The sequence below is a fragment of the Eschrichtius robustus genome, chromosome 4, assembly GCF_028021215.1.
Source record: "Eschrichtius robustus isolate mEscRob2 chromosome 4, mEscRob2.pri, whole genome shotgun sequence".
Lineage (NCBI taxonomy): Eukaryota > Metazoa > Chordata > Mammalia > Artiodactyla > Eschrichtiidae > Eschrichtius > Eschrichtius robustus.
The window spans coordinates 45,969,127-45,995,917 of NC_090827.1; the positions used below are offsets into that span (position 1 = coordinate 45,969,127).

General features: G+C 36.0%; 1 protein-coding gene across 1 annotated transcript in view; it reads right to left on the reverse strand.

The window, feature by feature from the left end:
* Positions 1–2,641: 2,641 nt before the first annotated feature.
* Positions 2,642–26,791, reverse strand: part of MAP9 (microtubule associated protein 9) — a 41,147-nt gene continuing 16,997 nt past the window's right edge. The window contains exons 6-14 of the mRNA XM_068542093.1: positions 25,198–25,291; positions 23,263–23,498; positions 14,191–14,261; positions 13,009–13,177; positions 12,066–12,155; positions 10,100–10,261; positions 9,833–9,978; positions 9,522–9,654; positions 2,642–2,811 (exon numbers count right to left, since the gene is read on the reverse strand). Coding sequence (XP_068398194.1) covers positions 2,689–2,811; positions 9,522–9,654; positions 9,833–9,978; positions 10,100–10,261; positions 12,066–12,155; positions 13,009–13,177; positions 14,191–14,261; positions 23,263–23,498; positions 25,198–25,291 — 1,224 coding nt within the window. The 3' untranslated portion in view covers positions 2,642–2,688. The remainder of the gene's footprint in view (positions 2,812–9,521; positions 9,655–9,832; positions 9,979–10,099; positions 10,262–12,065; positions 12,156–13,008; positions 13,178–14,190; positions 14,262–23,262; positions 23,499–25,197; positions 25,292–26,791) is intronic.

Sequence of the window (26,791 nt, forward strand, 5' to 3'; positions counted from 1 at the left end):
TCTAAGGAAATATGGGGAAAGCATACACTTTAAATAGACAAATATATTCAGGAGAATATTACCTGGCTTGATTCTCCCTTTGGATCTCAGAAAGTAAATAGCACTGTATTTTCATCCAGCTCCGAGAACTCAGCTTTATTTCTGCTATAGGCAAAGAGGTGATTTCATTCAACTAGACAATTCAATCAGCACAGCTTGCTGTAATCAGGAAATAATATATTATTTAGCATAGTAAGATGAAAATCCCATTTGAGGGAAATGACTTGTTGGGTCTTTGAAAACACCTCAATTTCCCTTTTCATTGACCTCACAAGCAGTGCTAAGGAATTAGTATTTAGATTTCTTTTTAGAAGGTCCCAAACGCAGGTCACCTCTATATTCTCTCTTGAGTGCTACAACCTAGACTGGCGAGGAAAGCAGAGATTTCTTCTTATATGCTAACCAAGTGCAATGTTAACTCATCATTATCAGCCTCATCCATGTTAACCTTCTCACAAACATGAGGTGGGGAAACAAACGGCTCAAGGTAGGAAGTAAGTGAAAACAATGAACATTTATTAAGCCTTTTCTTATGTGCCATATTCTTTATATTAATTAACTAACTTCAATTCTCACAACTCAGAGGTGATAATAGTTAATCCACTATGCATGATAAATTAGAAGAAAATGTTCAGAATGCTTAAGTCAATATTTAATGTGAAATCTATGACACACACACTTAAGATCTCACATTCATAAAAGTAGCTGTACATTTTTCTATTTTTCCTTTTACTTCCCTGGAGTTTGCAAATATCTTTTAAGCTCTGAATAGAATTCAATACAATAAATACTTAATCTTTTCTGTTTGGTACTGTGGGGGACACACGAATGAACTAAGGGAGGCCCTAAATCCCATACTGATACTGATGGTAATTAGTTCAATTTCATGACAGATTCTCCTAGTTCCAGTGGTATAAAAAGGCTTCCAGTTTTATTTACGAAATTTTTAAATTTATCTGTAGCACTGATGTGATCTTACAAAGTGATCCACGACACCTTTCTTACCTTGCACATCCACTGCAGCAAGAAAGCTAATCCTCAGAGTGTGAAACCTCCCGAGTAACTGTCTGAAAGCCTAAGTTCCATAACCTGCTGGGTGCTCTGACATTATAATACTAGACACGGGCATTTGACTAACTCCTTAAATACTATGAATTATTTTCTTTTATTTTGAAGATCTAATGAGGTTAACTGTCTCTAATAACAAACAGCTATTTCTTAAAGGAAAGATAATCTCTGGATAACAATACATGATTTTAGGATCTGAGAAGTAAAATGTGTTTTTAAGGTTGATATAATACAGAGGTTTTGACAGAATTTACAATTCTCTGAGGTCACATGAGAGCATGAACATGAGCATCTGAATTCTAGAGGTAGAGAGACTTCATCAGCTCTAATCCCAGCTCAGTCACATGCTAAATGTGTGGCAAGTTCTTTGATTTCTCTGAGTCTCAGTATTTTTATCTGCAAAATGAAGCTAATAACATGTACTCTGAATAGTTGTTGTAAAGACAAAAAATAATACTTGTAAAGATCTAGTAGAGAGGATACAACAGGTACTTCATAAATAGTAACTTTTTTGTCATCTATCATTGCATTGCATCATTGGCTACAGTAGCATTTCAACTCTGAGAGCATACATTTGGTCTGTGATAAACTAGTTGACCAGTTCAAGTATGAGTCCGATTAATGAGGATATGCAGAGATCAAATAAATAAATAGATTCTTTGGACATTTTCTACAAATTACCTTCCCATACAGCTGTCTTCTAAATATAAGGTAGATGACTCTGGATTAGCTAAGAGGACAAAACTTACCATTATCATCTTTATGGCTTTAGTCTGGAAAATAATAATAGTGATAATGACCTTGGACTCTTGTGGAATTTCCATAAGTAATGTATATAATTACCATGAAATAGACATCTTTTGATATCAATGAAATAGTAAAGTGAGATAGAATTTAGGAAGACACATTTCAGAAGTCTGCTCATTATAAAGTGCCTATGATTGTCACTTAAGCAGGAACAGATAAAGTATACTCATATTAAAACATATGGCAACATTCTTAAATAAAATGCCTCAGTGATTGGATGATTCTACTGAACTACTGCCTCAGTTGACCAAAATTCTAACTTGCACAGTGCAAATGCAACTAGTTTGAGCTAAAGATTAGTTTTAGAATAAATAATATATGCATACTCCCCAGTGACCATTCATTTTAAAACCTGACTCTACATGTGCAATCACTTGCAAAATCAATTATTTCTATGATTATGGTACTTAGATGGTTTTCTTTTTATGTTGGAGAATAATCATACTTAAATAACATGCACAGGTTAGGGAAAGTGATCATGGATCATCAGACTATAAGAATTATCAGGACATGATAAATGGTTATGTATTTCAATGGTAAAAGCAATCTGATTATTAGCTCTTCATTTGAAGCAGTTTATCTACAGTTCAAAAATGCTTTCAGTGCTTTCACTGATTAAACTCTAAAGCATCTTTTTCATTGTCAGCAGAAGTGACTAGCATTTAATTAAAATAGACTCTTCTAACTATAAATAATTTAATTAATAGTTTTAAATTTAATTTGGCTAAAATTGGTGACTTGATAAATAACTAAATAATGCAAGAATAAGAATTATCAAAACATTTTTGAGAACACAGTTCTGCTTGGAGGGCTCCATGGAGGAAGTACCTCATTTTCAAGATAGGGATGATGTTTCTTTTGTTTTCGTTCAATTCTTTCCTTCCTTTCTTTTTTTTCCTAAAGAGAAAATAGAAAACTATTTATATATAAATTTATATACAAATATGACCATTATTTTCAAATCAAGTTGCTTGCTGAAGAACAAAATAATCATTATAAGGTATTTAAATGTCATTTGCTAGCTTAATTGTTTATAAAGTAATAGCAGCTAGGGAATATTGTTAATTTATGAGTATACTATCAATAGGCGTTAATGCACCACTTTATTTTTTAAATATTAAAAGTGATAATGTTTTAAAAGAATTATGTAAAATAGGAAAAAAAGACCTGTAATCCCATAATTCAAAGAGAATAATTATTAGAAGTTAGTGATGACTTTCTGAGAACAGAGTCTCAGAAATAAATTTACTGGGTGCAAATGTTGAATACGTGATGGCAGCAGACGATACTTCACAGTGTTTAGAAATATTTGAATATTGAGGTTCATGTTTCTTTGCTTGTTATTGAGCTTGAGCACATTTTCATTTCTTTAGTGCTTTTGTGAAGTTTTTGCTCTATTATTTGGCTCTTCTAACTGTATGGGTATTGGTGCTTGTAATTTTTAGCAATTTACATATTTTCATATAATAAATATTATCCTTGTAGCATTTTATCTACATTATTTTTAGTCCTTAATTTTTTACCAAAAAATTAATATTTCAACCATAGACAACTAAACTGTTTAAAGAGTAATATAGTCAAAATCTGTGTACCCACTACCTGCCTTTTGAAATAAAACATGACCAATACTTGTGCAGCCCTTGTATTCACTCCCTCACCACACTTGCTTTCTCTCCACCATCCAGAGATAACCATTACTGAATTTAGTGCTTAAGTTGCAGTGCATCCCTTAATACCTTTATCACACACACATATTCATCCCCAAACAACAAATAATTTTGTTTTTCAGGTTTTTTGAGTTTATGCTAAAAGGTACCATGTTATATATTCTTTTGCACCTGTCTTTTATTTATGACCATAGTTCTAAGATCCATCTATATGGAGCTGTAGCTCTAGTTCATTGATGCACAGAATTCCAGTATATCAACATATCACAGTTTACTAATCTATTTTGGTGTTGAAGACATGATGTTCTAATTTTTTTTCCACACAAAGACAATGCTGCTGTAAATATCCCTGTTTGATTCCTTGGGCTTATAAGCCAAGATTTTCTCTCCAAGTATATGCCTAGGAATGAAATTGCCAGTTTGTAGGGTATGAATATGTTCGACTTTGCTGGACAATAATGATTTATTCTCCAAAGTTGTAGGAAATTACCCTCCAGCCAGCAATTATACTGATTTTTTATTTTGTATTATTAATATGATGTATTCTATTGTTTGGCATTTTATATTTAATGTTTAAATCTTTTGAAGTTTGTATTGCAGTAAAGTAATTGTTTGAAGTGATTTTATGTCCAAATGTCACAAATAATCCCAATTGTTATTGCCTTGCATCCATTAATTTGTGTTACTTTATTATATAGTACATCCTTACAGGTAACAGGTTCTGAGGCTATTATTCTACTTGTACTATACTATAGTTTGTGCTCATTCATTCAATGTTAAGCACTGAGATCTTACTCTGGGTCAAGCAGTATACAGGGAGCAATGCATGAAGTGATTATAAAATACAAATACACAGGTTACTGTTCCTGTCCCTTAGGGAACTTTCAAAATAGATGCTTAATAAACAAGTACATAAACAACAGATAATTCCAAATTGTGTGAAATTCTATGAAACATATAAACAAGCTGTTGTGATTGATAAAAAATGAAAGGAAGTACTTACTTTCAAAGAAAAGTGGATTCAGGGAAAGTCACTTTGAGACGTGATGAGTAAGAGGAGCCACTGGTGATGTGCACTGAGGGGAGGGCACCCCACACAGACAGAAGAGTGTGTGTGAGGACTCTGACAAGTGGGGAAAACTTGGGATGGGAGAGGAAGCCAGAGAGCCAGTGTGAATAAAGCCTGGTGGGAGATGGGAGCAGGGTCCCAGATGAGAATGACAAGGTATACATGTAAGATCAGACGGGGCCTAGCAGGCCACGGTAACATTTAGAACACAGGTTTGAAAAAAAAAAAAAAAAAAAGAGCTGCCAACAGGTGATTTGGAGAAGAAAGGCAGAATGCTGAGAGGTAAACCGAGGAACATGGCAGCAGAAGAGGAGACAGCTCAAGTGGAAGGGGAAATCGACTGTGCAGAATGCCTAGAGGTCTAAGAAACAGGGCAGAAAAGAATACATACCATAGGCTAGATGCTCTAGCAAAATCTTAACTCTCAAAGTTTAGTTTCAGAAAAGGGATAAGATGGGGGTTTATTGAGGATGAAAAGGATATGAAGAACTAAGGAAGTGTAAACAAACTTTCCAGAAGTTTAGCTATTAAAAAAGATGAGATCATAGCTGGAGGGAAATGAAGAATTAAGAGAGTTTATGTTTATTAAGATTACTTATCCTGAGACTTAATGGGAATAATCCAGGAGGGTAGAAGAATGCAGATTCACAGGAGAGTGAAATGGTAAGTTCATATTTCATTGCTTGATTGGTACAGTCCCGCTTCATATTATTTTGAAAATATTATCTTCCATAGTCTCACATTTTTATTATACCAGGTGAATTTTATAACCATTTGGCTTCCCTGCTATACTCCCTTCCAAAAAATGACTGAGTATCTGAGGATTAATATGAAATCTAAACAATGATCTAGGAATACTTGAAATGTTAATAGCATTTGGCCTTTCATCCTGCAGCTTGGACTGTCTCTCCGTTTCTTCAAGTTTCTGCTAAAACTATAAAGTTTAGTGGTTTCCTTGTATTCCAAAGAGCAATGGTGTCACGGAACACTTGGACAACCCTGCCTCTGCAGGCTGAATGGCTTGGGAGGAGTGGTATTTTGGTAAATTATTAGGTGTCTATGCTTCTTTCATCAGTACATAAATGGAATTGATAATGTCACAAGGAGAATATGGTAATGTAAGGTTCCATTAACATGCAATTATTCACATACAACAAAAGGATTGAAGAGAGGTGTGAAATTTTCTTTTTGTCTTAACATTTTGCTCTTCATCATGAGAATGTTTTCATCCTTGCTACTTCTAATAAACAGAGAACCTCCTTTCAGAATCCTAACTGAGAAAATAAAAGCTGTAATTGGACCACGGTCAATCATCTTATTACTTTAGAGAGAGGCAGGACCTCTACCTAGGTGAGAGAAAAGCAGTGACCATGCTGTGTCCTCAGAAACTGACTGAAAAAACCTCATTGTCCATTCCATTTAGCATAGAGAGAGAGAGGAACTGAAAGCAACCTTGAGTTTACCGGCAGGTGCTAAAAAGTCAGGGCAGGAAATAGGCAATTAATTATCAACCTTAATATCAATTTACATGAATCAATGTCATCTTGAGTAATAATTAAAAGAGGTTTCTTAAAAAGTCCTTCTGTCTGTTGTTTGTTGGAGTCTGAATCTTTTGCTTATTTTCTTATTAAAGGTAACTATGAATTAATCTGGGAACCAGCTTGACGAAGCATCTTACCTGATCTTTGGCTACAATTTTCACCTAAAACAGTGACCCATCAATTGCTCACTCCCCAAACTAGGTTGTACATCAAAATTTTGAGATGTTACTTTACATGAAGATTGAAGTAATTAGCTCTTCTGTATAAGGGTATTTTTCCATTCTCTCTGCAAACAAATTTCAATAAGAAATTGGTAAGATGGGGAATAGAGCTGTAACATGTTGTACATGGATTTTTTTTTAGGTAGCGCTGTACTGTAGGGATATATTGTATACCAAAACAAGTTATTTTGTCTTAGGTCTTTGACTAGTTTTTGTTTTCCAGAGGATTGATTAGAATGAGAAAGTGACTAACCACTGTAATAAAACATTGTGTACCTAACTATGACTTAGTCACTAGGGAAATTCTATCTCATTTTCAAGACAATGTGAAAATAAAACTGAAAACTGAAACATTTACATTCAGTTACTACTCTAAAAGATACTAGCAGAATTAGCATACGTCTCCTTAATATAAGAAGATTTTTAATTTTTCTTAGAACAAAGCATTATTTAAGAGTTTAAGGAAATCATCATAGAACACTACTATCCTCATTCAAACAACTGAACCAATTTTGATCGCCTTATTACTGTTTCTCTGCATGGATTTAGCATTATAGCAGTACTAAAGTCAACACATAAACAACAATAAATTCTGTTGGTATTTTTATTAGGATTGCATTAAATTTGTAAATTACTTCAGGGAAAACTGACATCTTTATAGCATCATTATAAGATTGTTTCTATACAAAGACAGTTTTGTTCTAATTTCTCAGTATTCATTTGTGTCCTTCAGGAGTGTTCTAAAGTTTTCTTTATATTGGTATTGCACATTTCCTGAGTTTATTCCTAAGTGTTACATCTTTTTATCCTATCTTTAAATAGCCTGCTTTGGGTCCTGTGTGTGTCTCTAGCTACTACTGATTCTAAATTTTATGTGGAAAAAAACCCCCAAGAATATGCAGAAATACTTTGAATGAAGAGTTATGAAGGGAGATTAACCCAAACATATATGAAAATATATAAAGTCCTGATGATGAAACAGTGTCGTACTGGAATATGTACAGTGAGATTGACCAATGGAACAGAAAGTTAAGAAACAAACAGACCTGAAAATATGGGAATGATCTAATGTATCATATAGTAAAGGTAGTACCTCAAATCAGTGGGTAAAAGATGTGCTGTTTTATGAAAGATGCATTTGGAAGAAATAAAGATGGAATCATATTTCCCATCATACAATAGGATAAATTCTAAGTAGAGCAAATATTAAAATGTTAAGATATTAAAATCATAAAGTCATTAGAAGAAAAATGGGAGCTTTGACCCTAAATTTTGGAGAAAGTCCTTTCAACTACACCTGAAAATCAGAAGCCATAAAAAAAGACTGATAGATTTGACACCTGAAAATAAAATTAATTTTCTCATGGAATAAAATGATATAAGACTTCCCTAGTGGCACAGTGGTTAAGAATCCACCTGCCAATGCAGAGGACATGGGTTTGAGCCCTGGTCCAGGAAGATCCCACATGCTGCAGAGCAACTAAGCCCATGTGCCACAACTACTGAGCCTGTTCTCTAGAACCCATGAGCCAGAACTACTGAGACCACATGCCACAACTACTGAAGCCCGTGCACCCTAGAGCCCATGCTCCACAAGAGAAGCCACTGCTATAAGAAGCCCACATATCACAATGAAGAGTAGCCCGTGCTTGCCACAACTAGAGAAAGCCTGTGTGTGGCGAAGACCCAATACAGCCAAAAATAAATAATAAATAAATAGATTTACTAAAATAATGATATAAGCAAAGTTGAGAGACCAACAATACAATGGGAAAAAAATTTATAACTCATATCAGAAATGATAGGCTAATTTCCCTAGTACATAAAAAAGCTTCTAGAAATCACTAAGAAAAAGACCAATGAAAAAATGTTCAGTTTATGAATTGACACTTTACAGGAAAAAAAATACAAATTATCCTCATACAAATGAAAGGATACTCAAGCTCAATCCTAACCAGAGAAATGCAAATAAAAAAATACTCTGGATGACATTTTTTTAACTTGCTGATAGACATGAAATCAAAAAAAGTTTGATAAGAAACCCTACTGGACCCTAAGCCCTGTGGAGAAATTTTGCACTTTTTGATTGTTGAATCATCTGAATGTGTTAACTATTCACATAAAGTACTTATGCATCTGAAATGTATTACTTATTTACTTATTCAAAAATAAATGAATAAAATACATATTTATATTGATATTTTAAAACAGAAAACAGTATTTTGCTTGCCATCACTGAAAAGTAACTATAAACATAAGTACATTGAAACAAAGAATATAAAGTCCTGCTAGATATCATTTCTCCCAACGTTCATACTTGATTGCTTTCATTAAAAAAATCACTTAAATAAGACCTTCTCCTTGAGGTCATCAGAAAGATCAAAAGAAAATGAAAAATGGAATAACTTTCTCATTAAATACAATTTTACTGTGTGCCAGGACCAAGTTCCACCTAAATTAACCTGATATACCTTCAGTAATACACTTATCAGCTTTTTATAATTTTAGGTAGGAGAATCATTATGAAGGAAGAATAGGCATGACTGGTAAGTGACTAAATGTGGGGATGTAGGTAAGGAACAATATTATGACTAGTTTTAAGCCTGACTGTTTTAAGGAATAGTAGAATCATTAATAGAAATGATCTATTAATAGAAATAGATTGAATAAATTATGATATATGTAGGAGAGAATGAATTCAACAATATAGCTTCCAGGTAGAAATGGTCAGTAGGCATGGGACAAATAGAACTGGAATTAGGGACAGAAAAGTCAGAAAAAAGTACATTTAAAAGACACAGTGCAGGGCTTCCCTGGTGGCACAGTGGTTGAGAATCTGTCTGGCAACGCAGGGGACATGTGTTTGAGCCCTGGTCTGGGAAGATCCCACATGCCACGGAGCAACTAGGCCCATGAGCCACAACTACTGAGCCTGCGCTCTGCAACAAGAGAGGCTGTGATAGAGAGAGGCCTACGCACCGCGATGAAGAGTGACCCCCGCTTGCCACAACTAGAGAAAGCCCTTGCACAGAAATGAAGACCCAACACAGCCAAAAATAAATTAATTAATTAAAAAAAAAGACACAGTGAATTAACAAATAACACCTACCAGCCATTTTTCATATTCATCAAGAGCTTGTTTATCTTTATCTTTTTTCTCAGCTCTTTTCAGTTCTTCTTTTCTTTTCTCATTTATTTTCTCTTTTTCCTTTTCCTTGAAAAAAGCTTCCTTTTTTTCATTCCTATGTAGTATAGCCAAAACACTGGCAAGTTAAAGGAGAATATATAATAAAGATTCCCTAATGTGCCTTTGCAATAATGAGACTGAGTGCATTAGTAACATTCAAGTAAATGAATTTTAGAAAAGCCTAAAGTGTTACTAATTTAAGATCTATCAAAACATTTATTATTTTGGATTACCAGTTTTCAACAGCAGTTAAGTTATCTTTCCTTTTCTCAGCAACAGTTTCCTCCTCTTTCTGTTTCTTTGCTCTTTCATATTCTTTCTCTTTTTTACTTTTCTCTTTAAGATATTCCATCTTTTTCTCTTTCCATTTTTCAAAAGACTGAAAAAGTTCAGAGTTACTTTCTTATTTAATGTGAATATAATAAAATAGTAAAAACACAGTTAATCATTAATTTTCAAGTATTTTAAAAATAATTAAGATATTCAAAACCATTGCATACTTGCAGTGCTTCTCTTTTTCTCACAGCATTTTCTTCTTCAGTTTTCTTCTGGTTTTTTTCCTCAAGCCTTTTTTTTGCAGCCACCTTCTTTGCTTCCTTTTCTTTCATGGCTTTCCAGGCCTCAAATGATGCTAAGGCTTCTTCTCTCTTAGCAGCTTTTTTCTATTTTGGAAAAATAATAGACAGTTATATGTATATGTATAAGTAGACAAATATAGATAGATATAGATATACACACATTCATTTATTTTTAATTCCCTTCATATTCATCAAATTAGGTTTCAAAGCAATCTATTTAAAATAGATTTAGAGAAGTTAATTGATAAAGAATATTATCTGAATTATTCACTGCATTTTAAAATGTCTTTCTTAAGCATTTATCAGATATTGATCTACTACCATGCATAGGAAGGAATTTTTTTTTGGAAGTATACTGAACAAATGCTATGAAAATAAACTGTAAAAGGATAATTGGTACTGCAAAGTGCTCATAATGCAATATTGCACTAAAAGAAAAATATCAGGAAAGTTGCAGGCCAGAAAGGTAAAGTTATAGTCAGAGTAAGGTAAATTGGCCGAGTCACACAGAATAAACTACAGATCTGTGCTTTAACCCTGAGTTTTGACCGACATCAAAGCATAAAATTCTTACTGCATAAACATATCCCAAGTGTTGAAAACATGTGCCAGATTAGAAAATATGTAGGTGAACATATAGCAAGTATGTTATTACTTTACTTACTTCAATCTAATCCCATAATATTCTATGTTTGCCTTATAATATTGCTTGGCATTAAATGATATAAAGTTTTATTACAGAGATAACATAATTTAGAAATAAAAGTATGAACTCCCTCACTGAGTTGTGAAGAGCAAATGAGGTATTTGGCACTGACTGTGGCAGATAATGCTGCAAAGGCAGTGCCAGTGTCCAGGCACATCCCCTGCAGGGCTGCTCCACACAGTGCTGTGCGCTGGGGAAATAAGTTTCTATTCATGGTAGTATTAAAAGCACAATGAAGGGTTGTTTTTTTTTTTTCTTTTGTTTTTTTTTCAGGGATTTCACTTAGAAGACGGGAAAGAACTGGAGAATGTTGTAGGCAGGAGTTAGAGGCAGAGGGTGAAGTACAGGAGAGACTGAAATGAGAGCCCAGCTCCAGTCAGTGGGAAGGATAGGGGCAAACACTCAGGTAGAGGCTGGTCTTGAAGATACATACAAAACTCAAGATAGAAAAGGGGAAAACTAAAAGTTAATGTCTGATAACCCTTTATATTACTGGCTAAGTTGTAATATCAAAGTAAATTTTTAAGAATGAATTAGGTACATGGTCACAAGAAAAAATAAGTTCATAATCAGTAGTGCCAAAGCTATTGCTCAGGGCTTCCCTGGTGGTGCAGTGGTTGAGAATCTGCCTGCCAATGCAGGGCACACGGGTTCGAGCCCTGGTCTGGGAGGATCCCACATGCCGCGGAGCAGCTGGGCCCGTGAGCCACGGCTACTGAGCCTGCGCGTCTGGAGCCTGTGCTCCGCAACAAGAGAGGCCGCAATAGTGAGAGGCCCGTGCACCGCGATGAAGAGTGGCCCCCGCTTGCCGCAACTAGAGAAAGCCCTCGCACAGAAACGAAGACCCAACACAGCCAAAAATAAATAAATAAATAATTATAATTAAAAAAAAAAAATAGCACAAACCAAATCCATGCAATAAATCTGTTTAAAAAAAAAAAAAGCTATTGCTCACATATAAATAATAAAAATCTCTCTGCATCCATGTTTTCATGTAAAACAGTTATATTTATATCAAACTAAAAATGTATAAAGTACCAGAGAAATAAAATCAGAAATCAATTCTTTTATATACAATTTATTTCACCATTTAAAAAACAGTTGATTTAGAAATATTAAACATTCAGACTATTTTACTGACTTAAAAATCCAGAATATTTTTCACTTCTATATTCAGAATACCTGTTCATTTTGAATCCTTAAGTTTTCACTTTTGATTCTTTTAATTCTGTGCATTTCATGTAAATAAACATTTTTCTTTTCTAACCACTCCTGTGGGAACAAGAAAAAGGCTATATAATATTCAAAGTTTTGCAAATGAATTAGAATTCTTATTTATTTCTGAAATATATGATTAAAACTTTAAAAAAGCAAAACATAAAAACTTATAGATTTTATATGCACTAGTATCATTCTTTTTCTGATAATATTCTAATATGTAAAGATGAGTAAGAATTAAGAAAATCATGTGTATATATGATTTATATATGTGTAATATAATGACTACATATATTAACATTTTTCTCTGAAATTCACATGGACAATTTTCCAAAGTGTACGATATTCTGTACAACAATTTTTGAAAGTGTACTATATTCTGTACAACTACATATATTAACATTTTTCTCTGAAATTCACATGGATAATTTTCCAAAGTGTACTATATTCTGTACAACAAATAAGACAAAAAAAAAAAAGACTTCTTTTTTGGAATTGTGAAAAAATTAGGACAGCTTTCTTCTATGTAAGTTTAACTCAAATACAGAAAGTCTCAGGAAAGAAAAAAAAATTAAAACCCTTTTTGTTCATAACTATATAAACTTTAAGGAGAAAAAGTATAGAACATAGGTGTACCTCAACTACATTTTGCTTTTGCTGTATTTTTATCAATTGCCATGGCATATTCTCTTTCTTTAAAAACAACTATGATCAGTTAAACAAAGCCTGGAAGGAGATAATTTAGTATAAAAAAAGAAAAAAAGCTTTGGATTGCTCAGGTATTATAAAGGAAATAAATTAAACATTAAATCATCATCTCTGACAGGGTCATTTTATTTCCTGATAAACAAACCTTATGTAAGTGATTAATTCTTCTAATTTTTAAAAACAATATTTTCCTTTTTACCTGATAAACAGCTGCCCTTATGTTATCTGCTCTGTCAGGTTCTGTGTTCTGTTTCTGTGAGGGCTTTTGATCCAAGATTCTCAAAGTCCCTAAATAGTGAGAAGTGGGAACTGTCAACGGAGTTCTCCTTAGAGAACCAGGTTTCTTTAAGAACTCAGAGGTCACTAATCTGAAAAGATCCAAATGAATCAAGATAAACTATTACAATTGCACTTGGTAGAAGACAAATTCATTAGATTTTGCAAATACTATATTTGAAAACTACATTATAATGTAATAAATTATAATTACTTTGAAAATGATGTGTTCTTAGTATACAAAGACCCCTATTCAACATAATTTAAATTTTATTACTCTAAGTTATATAGCTTCAAAGCAATTTTTCTTTTTAGGTTTTGTAATTAAAACATTTTTAACAAACATGGACTCAAGTTACATGGGAAAAGATGATATTAATAAGTAAGTTTTAATAGTTTCTCATGTCATTTTGCTACATAAACCATCTTAAAGTTAGACTAGTAACCTCTATTTCAGGGTTGGTGGGAAAATCTGACCCCCCCATCTATTCTGGTATATAAAGTTTATTGCACCCTGGCTTTTTCATTTATTTGCACAATGCCAACTGTGTCTTCCCTGCTACAACAGCAGAACTGAGTAGTTACAACAGAGACCATATGGCCTACAAAACCTGACATATGTACTAACTGGTAAATTTACAGAAAACGTTTGCTGACCCCTGTTCTATTTGACTAATGATAATTTAAAAGATTCAGAAGGTTTTGAATAGCATTTATGAGTTCTTATCATTTTAATAAACCAACTTAGTCCATAGAACCTCTAAGTTTAAAGTACAATTTTTCATGTGTTAGAAAAAGACATTTAATAGAGAAAGTGAATGCTGAACTTCAGCTTTATTACCACTGTATATCTACTGTTTCAGGAAAAATAGGAGAAAGAAACTGTATCCTGGGAGCAATGTAGAACATAGAGGATCCTTAATCAATTCCTTTTTATAAATGAATATATTCAACTAGGGGGATTTACCATGAAGTAACTACTTCATTCTTCTCATAAGAAGAAAATTAAGTAACACCAAATGAAATTTACTGTACAGAAGTTAAACTAAAACTAGTTTTCTTGGAATGTAAACCCATAACTGAGGGAAAATGATAACTCTATTACCTGCCAGATGCATTGGATGCTCTATTATTTGTTGACTTTTTATTCTTCATATTTCTATCTTCAATTATTTTCTATTAAATAGAAAAAGCCAAAGATGGATTACTCACTGTATCTATCACAGTTAGACTTAGAGGCCAATCTTCCAGTAAATCGATGTTTTTTAAGCATCTACTATGTGTCAAGTATAGCTGTCACCAGGAACAAATAAGGATATTACATTTTAGGGAGGTTGACTGGCAATAAACACGTAAACTAATGTCACTCATGAAGGAGATAAACTAGGGTCCAGTGACAGTGACAGAGTGGAGTTGATGAACCACAATAATGAATGTGATCAGGGAAGGCCTCCCTGAAGGCTCGACATTAGAGCTCAGACAAATGATGAATAACAAAGGGCCACATGACGTTCTATGGAGAGCTTGATAATTTTGAGAAACCAAAAAAGGTGAATGATGCTGAGGCACAGTGAATGGCAGGGAGAGCTGAGGAGTATAAGGTCCGGGAAGAATCGTATGAGATCTCCAGTGGTGAGGAGTCTGCATTTTATTCCATGGGGAGAATCCAACAAAGAGACCTTAGAGGGGAATGATTAATCAGACTTAAGATCACTCAGTAGAGGATAAGAATAAAGCTAAGGATTCATTCAAAAGAAATATGTTATAATCTTACTTGTTATATATAAATCACCTGTTCTAATTTAGAATTACCTCTGTTAAACATTTCTAAGACCTGTCTATAAATTCCAGAATACCCTTCTTCCTTTTAAGGAATAACTCTTCTACTTTACACAGACAGATGGGTGCTAACACTAAAGTGAGAGCAGATGTAAACACATCCCTAACTTGGCATTAGCGCTTTTTCCTAAGGAAACTGGTTAAGGACAATATACCTGGAATGTGGCTTAATGAACCTTCTCCATAAAGTTTAATAAAAACTTCTACTCTGTATTATAAAAGTCCCATTCAACCACAAGTTTTCAGCTAACTGTTATCTTCCCTAGTAATAAGTATACATAGCCACCAATTAACTGCAGGAGAAACTGCATAAAGAAAATTTAGGAGAAATAAAGACTAAAAATGCTCCCCATAAATTTTAACAGTATAGTACTCTGGTGCAATGTAGTGTAGGGACAAGTAATCCTACATATCACAAATCTGGTTCTCAAGGTAATAATAATAATATTCCTGATAATGATCCTGTCCATCCATTTAAATAGGTATGGATGTTGATAAACCTTTCTTAAAGATTTTTATTAAAATTTATAAAATATTTTAAAATGATATCCAAAGGAATATCCTTCACTAACTCAAAACCTTAGAAATTATTCCAGACAGCTGCATTTTTATAACATGAAGACCTATAGAAACCTACCCACTTCTGGGTATGTATTTCTGAAACATTTAAAAATATATTATGATCATATACTTCTGATAACTTGTAATGAAATGTTGGGTTTTATTATTTTCACTGCAAACCTTCCTTGAAGTTAAAATTCTATTGAATAAGAATCACTTGAGGGGAGGAGAGAAGATGGCGGAAGAGTAAGACGCGGAGATCACCTTCCTTCCCACAGATACAGTAGAAATACATCTACACGTGGAACTGCTCCTACAGAACACCCACTGAACGCTGGCAGAAAACGTCAGACCTCCAAAAAGGCAAGAAACTCCCCCCGTACTTGGGTAGGGCAAAAGAAAAAAGAAATAACAGAGACAAAAGAATAGGGACGGGACCTGCACCAGTGGGAGGGAGCCATGAAGGAGGAAAGATTTCCACGCACTAGGAGCCCCTTCACGGGCAGAGACTGTGGGTGGCAGAGGGGGGAAGCTTCGGAACCACGGAGGAGAGCGCAGCCACAGGGGTGCAGAGGGCAAAGCGGAGACACTCCCGCACGGAGGATCGGTGCTGAGCAGCACTCACCAGCCCAAGAGAGGCTTGTCTGCTCACCCGCCGGGGTGGGCGGGGCTGGGATCTGAGGCTCGGGCTTCAGTCGGATCGCAGGGAGAGGACTGGGGTTGGCGGCGTGAACACAGCCTGAAGGGGTTAGTGCACCACAGCTAGCCGGGAGGGAGTCCGGGAAAAAGTCTGCAGCTGCCGAAGAGGCAAGAGACTTTTTCTTCCCTCTTTGTTTCCTGGTGCGCGAGGAGAGGGGATTCAGAGCACCGCCTAAATGAACTCCAGAGACGGGTGCGAGCCGCGGCTATCAGCGTGGACCCCACAGCAACAGGGGCGCAGAGGAAAAAACGGAGAGATTCCCGCACAGAGGCTCGGCGCCGAGCAGCACTCAGCAGCCCAAGTGGCTTGTTGGCTCACCCGCCGGAGTGGGCGGGGCTGGGAGCTGAGGCTCAGCTTCAGTTGGATCGCAGGGAGAGGACTGGGGTTGGTGGCGTGAACACAGCCTGAAGGGGTTAGCGCACCACAGCTCTGAAGGGGTTAGCGCACCACAGCTGGCTGGGAGGGAGACCGGGAAAAAGTCTGCAGCTGCCGAAGAGGCAAGAGACTTTTTCTTGCCTCTTTGTTTTGCGGCGCGCAAGGAGAGGGGATTCAGAGCACCGCCTAAACAAACTCCAGAGACGGGCGTGACCGCGGCGATCAGCGCGGGCCCCAGAGACAGGCGTGAGACGCTGGGGCTGCTGCTGCCGCCTCCAAAAAGCCTGTGTGGGAGCACAGGTCACTCTCCACACCACCCCTCCCGGTGGCCTGTGCAGCCCGCCACTGCCAGAGTCCCGTGATCCGGGGACAACTTCCCTGGGAGAACGCACTGCATGCCTCAGGCTGGTGCAACGTCACGCTGGCCTCTGCCACCGCAGGCTCGCCCCGCCTCCTCTGTACCCCTCCCTCCCCGTGGCCTGGGTGAGCCAGAGCCCCCGAAGCAGCTGCTCCTTTAACCCCGTTCTGTCTGGGTGGGGAATAGACGCCCTCAGGCGACCAACACGCAGAGGCGGGTCCAAATCCAAAGCTGAACCCCAGGAGCTGTGCGAACAGAGAAGAGAAGGGGAAATCTCTCCCAGCAGCCTCAGAAGCAGCAGATTAAAACTCCACAAACAACTTGATGTGCCTGCATCTGTTGAATAACTGAATAGAAAACGAATCATCCCAAATTCAGGAGGTGGACTTTGGGAGCAGGATATATTAATTTTTCCCCTTTTCCTTTTTTTGTGAGTGTATATGTATATGCTTCTGGGTGAGATTTTGTCTGTATAGCTTTGCTTTATAATAGCTTTATTTTACTTCACTATATTATAGCCTCTTTCTTTCTTTCTTTCTATTTTTTCTCCCTTTTACTCTGAGCCATGTGGACGAAAGGCTCTTGGTGCTCCAGCCAGGCATCAGGGCCGTGCCTCTGAGGTGGGAGAGCCAACTTCAGGACACTGGTCCACAAGAGACCTCCCAGCTCCACGTAATACCAAACGGCAAAAATCTCTCAGAGATCTCCATCTCAACATCAAGACCCAGCTTCACTCAATGACCAGCAAGCTACAGTGCTGGACACCCTATGCCAAACAACTAGCAAGACAGGAACACAGCCACTTCCATTAGCAGAGAGGCTGCCTAAAATCATAATAAGGCCACAGACACCCCAAAATACACCACCAGACGTGGACGTGCCCACCAGAAAGACAAGATCCAGCCTCATCCACCAGAACTCATGCACTAGTTCCCTCCACCAGGAAGCCTACACAACCCACTGAACCAACCTTAGCCACTGGGGACAGATACCAAAAACAACGGGAACTACAAACCTGCAGCCTGTGAAAAGGAGACCCCAAACACAGTAAGATAAGCAAAATGAGATGACAGAAAAACACACAGCAGATGAAGGAGCAGGGTCAAAACACAACAGACTTAACAAATGAAGAGGAAATAGGTAGTCTACCTGAAAAAGAATTCAGAATAATGATAGTAAGGATGATCCAAAATCTGGGAAATAGAATAGACAAAATGCAAGAAACATTTAACAAGGACGTAGAAGAACTAAAGAGGAACCAAGCAATGATGAAAAACACAATAAATGAAATTAAAAATACTCTAGATGGGATCAATAGCAGAATAACTGAGGCAGAAGAAAGGATAAGTGACCTGGAAGATAAAATGGTGGAAATAACTACTGCAGAGCAGGATAAACAAAAAAGAATGAAAAGAACTGAGGACAGTCTCAGAGACCTCTGGGACAACATTAAACGCACCAACATTCGAATTATAGGGGTCCCAGAAGAAGAAGAGATAAAGAAAGGGACTGAGAAAATATTTGAAGAGATTATAGTTGAAAACTTCCCTAATATGGGAAAGGAAATAGTTAATCAAGTCCTGGAAGCACAGAGAGTCCCATACAGGATAAACCCAAGGAGAAACACGCCAAGACACATATTAATCAAACTGTCAAAAATTAAATATAAGGAAAACATATTAAAAGCAGCAAGGGAAAAACAACAAATAACACATAAGGGAATCCCCTAAGGTTAACATCTGATCTTTCAGCAGAAACTCTGCAAGCCAGCAGGGAGTGGCAGGATATACTTAAAGTGATGAAGGAGAAAAACCTACAACCAAGATTACTCTACCCAGCAAGGATCTCATTCAGATGTGATGGAGAAATTAAAACCTTTACAGACAAGCAAAAGCTGAGAGAGTTCAGCACCACCAAACCAGCTTTACAACAAATGCTAAAGGAACTTCTCTAGGCAAGAAACACAAGAGAAGGAAAACACCTACAATAACAAACCCAAAACATTTAAGAAAATGGGAATAGGAACATACATATCGATAATTACCTTGAATGTAAATGGATTAAATGCTCCCACCAAAAGACAAAGGCTGGCCGAATGGATACAAAAACAAGACCCATATATATGCTGTCTACAAGAGACCCACTTCAGACCTAGAGACACATACAGACTGAAAGTGAGGTGATGGAAAAAGATATTCCATGCAAAAGGAAATCAAAAGAAAGCTGGAGTAGCAATTCTCATATCAGACAAAATAGACTTTAAAATAAAGACTATTACAAGAGACAAAGAAGGACACTATATAATGATCAAGGGATCGATCCAAGAGGAAGGTATAACAATTGTAAACATTTATGCACCCAACATAGAAGCACCTCAATACATAAGGCAAATACTAACAGCCATAAAAGGGGAAATCGACAGCAACACAATCATAGTAGGGGACTTTAACACCCCACTTTCACCAATGGACAGATCATCCAAAATGAAAATAAATAAGGAAACACAAGCTTTAAATGATACATTAAACAATATGGACTTAATTGATATTTATAGGACATTCCACCCAAAAACAACAGAATACACATTTTTCTCAAGTGTTCATGGAACATTCTCCAGGATAGATCATATCTTGGGTCACAAATCAAGCCTTGGTAAATTTAAGAAAATTGAAACCGTATCAAGTATCTTTTCCGACCACAACGCTATGAGACTAGATATCAATTACAGGAAAAGATCTGTAAAAAATACAAACACATGGAGACTACACAATACACTACTTAATAATGAAGTGATCACTGAAGAAATCAAAGGGGAAATCAAAAAATACCTAGAAACAAATGACAATGGAGATACGACGACCCAAAACCTATGGGATGCAGCAAAAGCAGTGCTAAGAGGGAAGTTTATAGCAATACAAGCCTACCTCAAGAAACAGGAAACATCTCGAATAAAGAACGTAACCTTGCACCTAAAGTAATTAGAGAAAGAAGAACAAAAAAAACCCCAAAGCCAGCAGAAGGAAAGAAATTCTAAAGATCAGGTCAGAAATAAATGAAAAAGAAATGAAGGAAACAATAGCAAAAATCAATGAAACTAAAAGCTCGTTCTTTGAGAAGATAAACAAAATTGATAAACCATTAGCCAGACTCATCAAGAGAAAAAGGGAGAAGACTCAAATCAATAGAATTAGAAATGAAAAAGGAGAAGTAACCACTGACACTGCAGAAATACAAAAGATCATGAGAGATTACTACAAGCAACTCTATGCCAATAAAATGGACAACCTGGAAGAAATGGACAGATTCTTAGAAAGGCACAAACTGCCGAGACTGAACCAGGAAGAAATAGAAAATATGAACAGACCAATCACAAGCACTGAAATTGAAACTGTGATTAAAAACCTTCCAACAAACAAAAGCCCAGGACCAGATGGCTTCACAGGTGAATTTTATCAAACATTTAGAGAAGAGCTAACACCTATCCTTCTCAAACTCTTCCAAAATATTGCAGAGGGAGGAACACTCCCAAACTCATTGTACGAGGCCACCATCACCCTGATACCAAAACCAGACAAAGATGTCACAAAGAAAGAAAACTACAGGCCAATATCACTGATGAACATAGATGCAAAAATCCTCAACAAAATACTAGCAAACAGAATCCAACAGCACATTAAAAGGATCATACACCATGATCAAGTGGGGTTTATCCCAGGAATGCAAGGATTCTTCAATATACGCAAATCAATCAATGTGATACACCATATTAACAAATTGAAGGAGAAAAACCATATGATCATCTCAATAGATGCAGAGAAAGCTTTCGACAAAATTCAACACCCATTTATGATAAAAGCCCTGCAGAAAGTAGGCATAGAGGGAACTTTCCTCAACATAATAAAGGCCATATATGACAAACCCACAGCCAACATTGTCCTCAATGGTGAAAAACTGAAACCATTTCCACTAAGATCAGGAACAAGACAAGGTTGCCCACTCTCACCACTATTATTCAACATAGTTTTGCAAGTGTTAGCCACAGCAATCAGAGAAGACAAAGAAATAAAAGGAATCCAAATCGGAAAAGAAGAAGTAAAGCTGTCACTATTTGCAGATGACATGATACTATACATAGAGAATCCTAAAGATGCTACCAGAAAACTCCTAGAGCTAATCAATGAATTTGGTAAAGTAGCAGGATACAAAATAAATGCACAGAAATCTCTTGCATTTCTATACACTAATGACGAAAAATCTGAAAGTGAAATTAAGAAAACACTCCCGTTTACCATTGCAACAAAAAGAATAAAATATCTAGGAATAAACCTACCTAAGGAGACAAAAGACCTGTATGCAGAAAATTATAAGACACTGATGAAAGAAATTAAAGATGATACAAATAGATGGAGAGATTCACCATGTTCCTGGATTGGAAGAATCAACATTGTGAAAATGACTCTACTACCCAAAGCAATCTACAGATTCAATGCAATCCCTATCAAACTACCACTGGCATTTTTCACAGAACTAGAACAAAAAATTTCACAATTTGTATGGAAACACAAAAGACCCCGAATAGCCAAAGCAATCTTGAGAACGAAAAATGGAGCTGGGGGAATCAGGCTCCCTGACTTCAGACTATATTACAAAGCTATAGTAACCAAGACAGTTTGGTACTGGCACAAAAACAGAAATATAGATCAATGGAACCGGATAGAAAGCCCAGAGATAAACCCACACACATATGGTCACTTTATCTTTGATACAGGAGGCAAACATATACAGTGGAGAAAAGACAGCCTCTTCAATAAGTGGTGCTGGGAAAATTGGACAGATACCTGTAAAAGTATGAAATTAGAACACTCCCTGACACCACGCACAAAAATAACCTCAAAATGGATTAAAGACCTAAGTGTAAGGCCAGACACTATCAAACTCTTAGAGGAAAACATAGGCAGAACACTCTATGACATACATCACAGCAAGATTCTTTTTGACCCAGCTCCCAGAGAAATGGAAATAAGAACACAAATAAACAAATGGGACCTAATGAAACTTAAAAGCTTTTGCACAGCAAAGGAAACCATAAACAAGACCAAAAGACAACCCTCAGAATGGGAGAAAATATTTGCAAATGAAGCAACTGACAAAGGATTAATCTCCAAGATTTACAAGCAGCTCATGCAGCTCAATAACAAAAAAACCAACAACCCAATCCAAAAATGGGCAGAAGACCTAAAGAGACATTTCTCCAAAGAAGATATACAGATGACCTACAGACACATGAAAGAATGCTCAACATCATTAATCATTAGAGAAATGCAAATCAAAACTACAATGAGGTATCACCTCACACCGGTCAGAATGGCTATCATCAAAAAGTCTACAAACAATAAATGCTGGAGAGGGTGTGGAGGAAAGGGAACACTCTTGCACTGTTGGTGGGAATGTAAATTGATACAGCCACTATGGAGAACAGTATGGAGGTTCCTGAAAAAACTACAAATAGAACTACCATACGACCCAGCAATCCCACTACTGGGCATATACCCTGAGAAAACCATAGTTCAAAAAGAGTCATGTACCAAAATGTTCATTGCAGCTCTATTTACAATAGCCAGGACATGGAAGCAACCTGAATGTCCATCGACAGATGAATGGATAAAGAAGAAGTGTCACATATATACAATGGAATATTACTCAGCCATAAAAAGAAATGAAATGGAGGTATTTGTAATGAGGTGGATGGAGTTAGAGTCTGTCATACAGAGTGAAGTAAGTCAGAAAGAGAAAAACAAATACAGTATGCTAACACATATATACGGAATCTAAGGAAAAAAAAAATGGCCATGAAGAACCTAGTGGCAAGACGGGAATAAAGACACAGACCTACTAGAGAATGGACTTGAGGATATGGGGAGGGGGTGGGGTGAGATGTGACAGGGTAAGAGAGTGTCATGGACATATATACACTACCAAATGTAAAACAGATAGCTAGTGGGAAGCAGCCGCATAGCACAGGGAGATCAGCTTGGTGCTTTGTGACCACCTAGAGGGGTGGGATGGGGAGGGTGGGAGGGAGGGAGATGCAAGAGGGAAGAGATATGGGAACATATGTATATGTATAACTGATTCACTTTGTTATAAAGCAGAAGCTAACACACCATTGTAAGGCAATTATACTTCAATAAAGATGTTAAAAAAAAAAAAAAGAATCACTTGATAGTATAATACCATTATTTCCACAGATAATTCAGATGTACCTAACATGGAAGATAAAATATTTAAAAGTTCTATTTTGAATTTTAAACTATAGTATAGAAAGTACGATTTTATATAAATACCTTTGCAGACTCAGTGCATAAGATATTCTGAAGTTGAAATAGTGGTGGATCATCAACTGTTAAGTCATCATTCATAATCAGTTCAGCTTTCTCCTTTTCTTCTTCAAGGTCACCAGTAGTCACTTGACTTTCCTTGGGTTTCTCAAGTGCAGTAACAAAGTCTATCAAAAATGAGTTCTCTTCACTTTCAATTGATTTCAAGGAATTATGGTTTTCAGTGCATTCTTCATTCTGATCTATTTTGTGACAGAGTAACAGAACTAAATCTCCCTTCTGAATTAATAAGGTGGATAACAGATTCATTTGCTTTCTGCTAAATGAAAACTGTCTATAATCTCTTTCTTGCAAAATAATAAATGGAGAAAACTATCATATTCAACTTGAATAAACTTTTTTCCCAAGTGAGCTACAAAAGAAAAAATGGCTACTAAATCTATTAAAGCATTTGACACACCTTAGAAAATGGAATAACAACCCTAAACCATAGACACGCCACAAGCCCTTGTGTATAAACCAAGTAAGTGAAATGGCAATATCTATTCTATTCAAAAGCCTGTGTTTCTTAGCTGGATCAAGAGGCACAGATTTCTAAGATACTACAGTTACTAGCAATGAACTTGTAATATTGTACAGATGTAGAGAGAACCAAGAATCAATGCAGTTCTAGAAGAGACCACCACACAGAGAATAAAGCCATCCTTTAGAGTTTTACTCCCACTAAGATGCAGTTTTGCCTCTGATACCAAAAGGGCAGGAAAGGAAGGCCTAGTACTTACCCTCTCAGTGCTCAAGGGACAGGCTTAAGCTCTGGCATGGAGGATTCAGTTTAGCATTTACAGAATTACTTCTATTATTCTGATTCTACCACACTTTAGAATGTTCAACAGAAAATCAGTGCTTTCTGCGTTGATCATCAACTTTCAGTTCTACTAGGATCCACCTACTGGTCAACCTGTATCTTTATTGTCAAAGTCTTAATTACGAGGCTTTCATTACAGCCATTTCTGGGGAACTCGTTTTGAGGTAAGCTAGATATAATATCACTTTATAATTCCAGTTATACATTCATATTTGGAGACTACTCATGATTCAAAGTATCATTAATGGATTCTTTAAAGCTGTTAATCAAAGTACTCAGTGAAAAGAACAAAGACTTTGGAGCCAAAGATTCAAATTATGGCTCCATCACTGACCTTGGGTATGTTTCCCAATATCTTTGCACTTCAGTTTTTCTCATCCGTAATATGACAAAAATTATACTACATAGTAAGCACTTAATAAATGTAAGTTATACATCCCAGTCTTAAAATCAGCTATGCCTTTAGCTCTCATTAAGTTATATGTCATAAGACTAAGGAAAGAAACAATATTAACTGCTCATACCTCACACTTACTAGGTGCTAACAATGGTTCTGTTCTACATGCTTTACATGTATTAAAACTAATTTAATTCTCACAGCCACCCTACTCTTATTAAGGCCATTTTAAAGAGCAACATACAGGGCCAGAAAGGTTAGTTACTTTCTCATGTAGTTGTACCTAGATTCAAATCCAGCTTAGTCTCACTCTAAAAGTTCACCTAACCATTATGCTGACTACTGCAGCAACACCTACATAATAATAGCTCACATTTAGTGAATAGTCTACTTGTGTCAGGAATTGAGTTAGTGGCTAAAATGCATAGTATCACTTAATTTTCACAATAGCTTTATGAGATTGGTCTTACTATAACTTGGGGGATTGAGGCATTGAGAGATCAAGTTCTGCATCTACAATCACATGGTTAATAAATTGTATTTTGGGGATTAAAACTCAGGCAAACACAAACATATATTGTTCCTATAACTGTGTAAAGTATTATTTCTTTTACAAATAGCATTCTAAGCAATACAGATTTCACAAATAAAATAAGGTAGAATAATTTGATATAATCACCTGTAATGGAGGCTTTTTCCCCAGATCCTGGTGAAGAGGAATTTCTGAGACTTTCTTTAAGGGATGATGATGATAGACTTGTTAACCATGCATCCTATTTAAAGAAAATGTATTTACTAGTAAGTTTAGTTCTCAAGATTTGTGGGGGGCAATAGGATTATTAAAACTACTTCATAACTCTGAAATCTGCATTATTAGTTTTCTGCTAAACACCAAAAGTAAGTCAAAGGAGGTTATAATATGTTTTACTTTCAAGCCTTTATATTTGATCATTAAAAGCAGTCACTAAGAGCTATTCCAGTTCTTTAACTGAAACCTCTATATTTTCAAAACTCCTGCTGTTCTAAAATCAAATCTCAGAAATATTTAAGGTAAATATTTGACATCTCTTTCCCTAATTATATACTTTCTTAGAAAGTATAAAGGAAATAGTAGGTAAAAACCCTTAGTTTCAAACAAATATTACTTGTTTACAAAATGAAAGCAATTTATAAAACCAAGTAGACAGTTACTTCCAAATATTTTAGATAAAATACTACATAGATTTCATACACTTTAGTTTTCCTCAAAATTCCTATATCTGAATTAAAATAATTATTATATCTGAAATGAAGTAATTATATTTGTGTGCATAAATTAAACATCTCTTTATAGAATAATACTCTAATCTAAAGGTGATGATATTATAATGTAAGAAGTTTGATTTTTTTGCATAGATAATAAATTTTAATTTTCTTTCCCATAATATTTACGAAGAAAATTATATGTCAAAAGCAATAGAGAGAAACCATCTGGGCAGATGGCAGAAGGGCTCAAACACTACCCTGAGAAGGGAATATTTACCCAAGAAGACTTGCAAGTTAGTAGCCTTCTTCCTGAGGAAATTCCCCCAACTGTGCAGCTTAGTAGAAGGCTGCAGCATTACTAGACTGGCTTGAGGGGTCAGAAGATAGGGTTTAGGACTAGAAGATCAGCCAATAAATTTGGAGAAGAGCTGCAGAAGGCATGAACCCCAATATCTGCATATAAAATCCACCTCAAACACTTGGCTCATCTATGCATGGCATGGGAAAGACCTCAGAGGGTCCTGTAAAATCACAGTAGCTAGAAAGTGAAAAAACTAAGCAGAGATTTCAGTCAATGTCCATGGCAAGGGAGACAGAGCTGGGAATTTGAGTCTAGCCATAATACCTGTGTGCTAGAACACATGTTCAGAGGAACATAACAGAATCCAGAATCTCTACAACATATCATTCATAATGTTCAGTAGTCAATCAAAAAGTTAATAAGTAAAGTAAAAAAAATGGTGACACATACTCATGAAAACAAAAACAACAAAAGCAGTCTATAGTAACCAAGCCAGAGATGACCCAGATGTTGCAATTAGCAAACAAGAACTCTAAAGTAGGGATTATAAATATGTTCAAGCACTTAGGAAGAAATATATACATAGTGGCTGAACAGATGGGGTATATTATTATTAGATACAGAAAATACAAAAAATACCAATGGAAATTCTAGAGTTGAACGCTACTGAAATTTAAAAAAAAAAAAATCACTGATAGACTTAACAGCAGATCAGGAATGGTAGAAA